General features: G+C 36.1%; 2 protein-coding genes across 3 annotated transcripts in view; one reads left to right on the top strand and one right to left on the bottom strand.

The window, feature by feature from the left end:
• Positions 1-2,161, top strand: part of LOC102198011 (potassium voltage-gated channel subfamily A member 7-like) — a 4,733-nt gene extending 2,572 nt beyond the window's left edge. For both annotated transcript variants that reach the window (XM_005748490.1, XM_013914772.1), the window contains exon 3: positions 604-2,161. In XM_005748490.1, coding sequence (XP_005748547.1) covers positions 604-1,497 — 894 coding nt within the window. In that variant the 3' untranslated portion in view covers positions 1,498-2,161. The remainder of the gene's footprint in view (positions 1-603) is intronic.
• A 2,015-nt stretch (positions 2,162-4,176) lies between these two features.
• fgf21 (fibroblast growth factor 21) lies at positions 4,177-4,846 on the bottom strand. Its single transcript, XM_005748489.1, has 3 exons — positions 4,786-4,846; positions 4,552-4,655; positions 4,177-4,467 (listed from the first exon to the last, which is right to left on the bottom strand). The coding sequence occupies exons 1-3, from the start codon at positions 4,844-4,846 to the stop codon at positions 4,177-4,179; spliced, it is 456 nt and encodes a 151-aa protein (XP_005748546.1).

Below are 4,846 nucleotides of genomic sequence, written 5' to 3'. Positions count from 1 at the left end.
AAATAAAATATATAGCTTTAGCGACCCACTTAGCTTAGCTTAACTAAGCTTAGCAAAAAGACTGATCACAACAGGTAACCTGGTGCTAGCAAAAGTAACAAATCTTGCCAGCAAACTTAAAGTTTTTTTTAAATTAATTTTAATCCATATAATATTAAAATTAGTTCACTGTTCTATGGATGGCTACCTACCAGATTTTTTGCCATGGTTTTGCATAGTAGTTTGTAGTTAGCACTGTTTCCTTAGAGCAAGACCGTTCTGGTTAGCTGGGACATCTCTGTGTAGAGTTTGAATGTATTCCCCACGCCTCCATGGGTTTTCTACACATTTTCAGCTGAGAGACATACAAATGTATTTTATTGGTAGTTAGAAAATAGATGTAGGTTTGATTTACAACAAATCCTGTGGGACTTTGTGTGTGTAACTTATGCACTTTTAGTTTGATCAAACAATCAAGACACATCCTGTTAATTTTAAGGTGCTGGCAAATGTTTTTGTTACTTAGGTGTTTTTTGATTTTTTTTTAAATTATCTTTTGTTTTTACTTCTAACTTCACAAGTATGTTTTACATTTTTCCTGTCTACCCTGTGTCATTCACGCAGGAGCATCACTCCCAAGCAAAGAACATGTCTGAGAACATGCCTGCTGCATCAAGTTTTTTCCACGATCCCTTCTTTATGGTGGAGACTGTGTGCATATGCTGGTTCTCCTTTGAGCTCATCATGCGATTCGCTTGCTCCCCCAGCAAAATGCACTTCTTCAAAGATGTCATGAACATCATTGATTTCAGTGCTATTCTGCCTTATTTTGTCACTCTGGGAACAGAACTGGTCAAAGACAATGATGCTTCTCCAGCCACGTCCTTGGCCATCATCAGGGTCATCAGGCTGGTGAGGGTCTTCAGGATCTTCAAGCTGTCTCGTCACTCTAAGGGCCTCCAGATTCTTGGTCAGACACTGCGGGCAAGCATGCGAGAGCTGGGTCTTCTTATCTTCTTCCTGTTTATTGGCGTCATCCTCTTCTCCAGTGCTGTCTACTTTGCTGAAGCAGACCACAACAAAACAGACTTTGTCAGTATACCACATGGCTTCTGGTGGGCAGTTGTCACCATGACTACAGTAGGCTATGGTGACATGTACCCTGCAACAGTCTGGGGCAAGATGGTGGGCTCTATGTGCGCCATTGCTGGTGTTCTTACCATCTCGTTGCCTGTTCCTGTCATTGTGTCCAACTTCAGCTACTTTTACCATCGAGAGACTGAATGCGAGGACCGAAGTGAGTACACTCATGTCGAAACTGGCCTATGGGAGGATGAGGAGGCCGAACGAGAGGATTTTGAGGAAGATGGCCAGGATCCAGAGGGAGATTATTATGCCAGTGAAGGTATTTGCAGCCCTCTAAATGGGACTTTGCTTGGTGGACTGTGTACAGGACAGAGTATAGAGTACAGGGGAGGAAACATGTATCTGAGGGAACCACTGGTTACTCAAGTTTAGGGAGGAAGTTTTGTATCCTTTGACAAAAAGCAAGAAAAGTTCATGATTCACAATTAAATAAAAATGTATTTAAAGGTTCTGAAGTCCTGGCAAGACAAACTAGTGAACCAACAAATGCTAGTTTGTGTCATTTCAATTTAATGCTCATATACCTCCTGACAACCTAATATTGCCTTTGTTATTTGCTGGAACACTAACCAGTCAAATGTCACTGAAAAGCAACTTTTGCATAACACTGGTTTAAAAGACAAAAGTTTTACATTCTCAGGGTTGTGATATTAATGAAATACAAGCTTTTATTTATTAATGCTGTCAGCTTGTGTTTGAGATGACTTCCTGAATGTCTTGTGTCTTGAAACTATAATGTCTTAGTACTTGTGCCTGAAAGTTTGAAATGAAAGCAGACAGATCACAGGCGATATGAATGTCACATCTTTTCAGAACTCAACCAAATACCAGCTGAGCTGTCAATGAGGACAGAGTAAGATCTCTCATACAACACCTTTCACATTCTCAGTATTGTTCTATAAGTATAATGTATGCATATTTGATATATTTTTTTTTTTTTTAGTTCTGGCTTATATATTACCTAAAATGCCTGTGTTAAATAATTGATTTGACTGCCATGGCAAATGTTCTGTATTTATCTGCTTGATTAATGCATTCAGTGTTTTTGATAAAGATTATATTTTAATAATTTTCTTAAGTTTCCCATTTTGTTTTTTTTGGGGTTTTTTTGTGGTTTCCTTGTGTTGTTTTTTTAGTCAGTATTTAACAGTTAAGAAAAGGTCTATTACAGCAGTGTTATTTATGAAAATGAAATATAACAATCCTTGATAGCTTAGTCTACTGCGGCTCTGTTTTCACTATTGTGTGTCCATGCCTGACCTTTCCAAGAGCCACTAAGCTGTTATAAGCAATACCTTCAACAACATTGCTGTCAGATTCACAGGAACACATAAGACTTTCCAACACATCACAGTGATGATCCATGGAAGGTATGTGTGCTTATGTTACCTCACTTGTGTAAACTGCTGTAATAATGTGTTTTACTTTGTGTTATTGATGTTAGCTTAACAGTCCGTAAAGGGCAAGTACACTGTAAAAAAAAAAATCCTAAAAAACCCCCTCTGATTACAAGGCAAACTGCCAACTCTTGAGCCACGTTCGCCCTAAACAACGCTAATAATAATAATTATTTGATGTAAAAAAAAGTTTATGAGAATTATTTTATATATTTTTCCATAGCATTACATTTGAATTTAACAGTTTAATCTTTCAAATAACAGATAAATATTTGTGAAATTATGATACATTTGTGAATGCATTTTAACAATATAAATATGCAAAAACAAGAAAATTATGTTCTTTTACATTTACAGTCATTTTACGTTAATTTACATTTGAAATGTAAAATCACAGTCTACGTAATTTTAATGATATTCTAGAAAAACATTACAAAACTGTAAAATACACAGTAAAATACTTTTATATTACTTTTTTTTACAGTGTAGATTAAAATAAACCTTTTTTCATTGTCTTTAACAATGGATCCCTGTCTGCTGGAATAGATTAGTCAGCGATGCAATGCTTGGATGACAGTAGATGTCTTTTTGAGTTTCAAACAACTCCTCAAGGAAACTCTCTGTTTACTTTATAATAATGGAAAATAGCATGAAATACAAATCTTGTGATCACTTATTTTAATCTTTATAGGGAATGTAATCACTGTTACGGTCACCTGCAATCAGGCCTGAAGTGATGAACAAAGAAAGTGTGCATTTACAATGTCTGTTTATAGATCACAATGAAAAAAAAAAAAAGAACTGATATAAAATGAGAACAATTAAACCTTACAAAAAAAATTTCAAATAAATCAAAATATAAATTGTTAAACTCACATAAAACTTTTTTTAGGGGGATATAAACTGAGAAAATCTGTTGGCCAAAGACGAGGCAAAATTTCATTAGGCACAAAAAAACAATAACTGTGAAAAAAAAAACAGACGATAGAGACGTTTTGGCTTTATTTTTGGGGAGCTGTCGCATCGTCCATGTTTTCTACAGTCATTGAAAAAAACATACACCCACACACTTGGTCTACCTCTCATTGGATTTTGTACCACCAGAGGGTGCTCATGCTTTCACTTCAACACGCTTGTTTTCCCACTTCTACTTTCCCGGTCTGTGTACTTGGTAAATACATGCTTGCTTTTTTAAGTACATGCTGGTTTGTTGAACCATTTAATAAGGTTGCTCAATCTTTTCATGACAAATTTGACAACAAATATTTATATCATGTTTGTTTTAATTCAGAATTTCTCCCCAATAAGATAAACACACTTGAGTTGTACAAACAGAAACCTCTTGGGCTTCCCCAGCACATCTGTGTTAGGGAACCTTCAGAAACATCACATGTCAAAATCAACAGAATGTTACAAACATGATTTCAAAGTACAGTTACAGTTTTTGAAATGTAAAAAAAATAATAAATAACAATTTGAAATGCACAATACATAGTAATAAATAAATAACTTACATTAGTATTGCCTCCGCAAAAACATGTTGAGAACAAATAACAGAAAGCTACTCATTTCAAAACTAAATCAAGTTTACAGGCTGAATCTAAAAACATATATAAAGGTGCCGATCTGTGAGAAATCTGTGCATTTCATTCTTTTATTTGTCCATAGAAAACTGAGGACTGCCCATAGAATTTAGACCCATTCCAAGAAGGTCATCAGAGTCCACATTAAAAAGTCTCTGATTGTTTGGCATCTGCTCAGATACGCTATCCGTTTTCAAGTTATTCCTCAGTGGTAGGAACCGTGTAAAGGGAAGTGCGTGTCGATCTGGGGAATGTCTTGATGCCAGTGACATGGGAAATCCATATTGTGAGGAAATGAAACGGGTGTATCCGTCAGCCAGCAGCATTTCTCTGAATATGCAGCTGGTTTCTGAATAGTGACTCTGAAAATAGTGTTAAAATATTGTTAAGATTTGATAGAAAGTGATGCAAAAAAGGAGGAATCAGTTTTCGGTGTTATAGCTTACCTGCCCTTTCAGATTGCCTTCGCTATCCATACAGAGAAAAAGAGATGATGATGGTCCTTTAATGATAACATGGCCTGGTTTAACTGATTTCAGCTGCAGCAAACCTGAAAATACAGAAATAGTGATAATAAAAATTTGATTTGTACATAGGCCTCAAATTATCCACTGTCTTTTGTGGATGGAAGTCAGTGCCAAATATGCAATCTGTTGCGAGCTTATCCTCCTAATACTCACTGTAAGGTGTCTGAGCATCACTTCCTGTGACTCTCCCATCCATGTTCATCTGCAAATACAT

This window comes from Pundamilia nyererei, unplaced genomic scaffold (genome assembly GCF_000239375.1).
Source record: "Pundamilia nyererei isolate P.nyererei 1_Seehausen unplaced genomic scaffold, PunNye1.0 scaffold00223, whole genome shotgun sequence".
Classification (NCBI taxonomy): domain Eukaryota; kingdom Metazoa; phylum Chordata; class Actinopteri; order Cichliformes; family Cichlidae; genus Pundamilia; species Pundamilia nyererei.
This window is presented reverse-complemented; position numbering and strand designations above follow the sequence as displayed.

What these genes read in the sequence shown, in the direction of transcription:
- fgf21 (XM_005748489.1), bottom strand. Translation starts at nt 4,846, where the DNA reads ATGTATTTGCAGATGAACATGGATGGGAGAGTCACAGGAAGTGATGCT. An exon ending in TGATGCTCAGACACCTTACA is followed by an intron (nt 4,656 to 4,785) that starts GTGAGTATTAGG and finishes CTGTATTTTCAG; the next exon opens with GTTTGCTGCAGCTGAAATCA. An exon ending in AAGGCAATCTGAAAGGGCAG is followed by an intron (nt 4,468 to 4,551) that starts GTAAGCTATAAC and finishes CACTATTTTCAG; the next exon opens with AGTCACTATTCAGAAACCAG.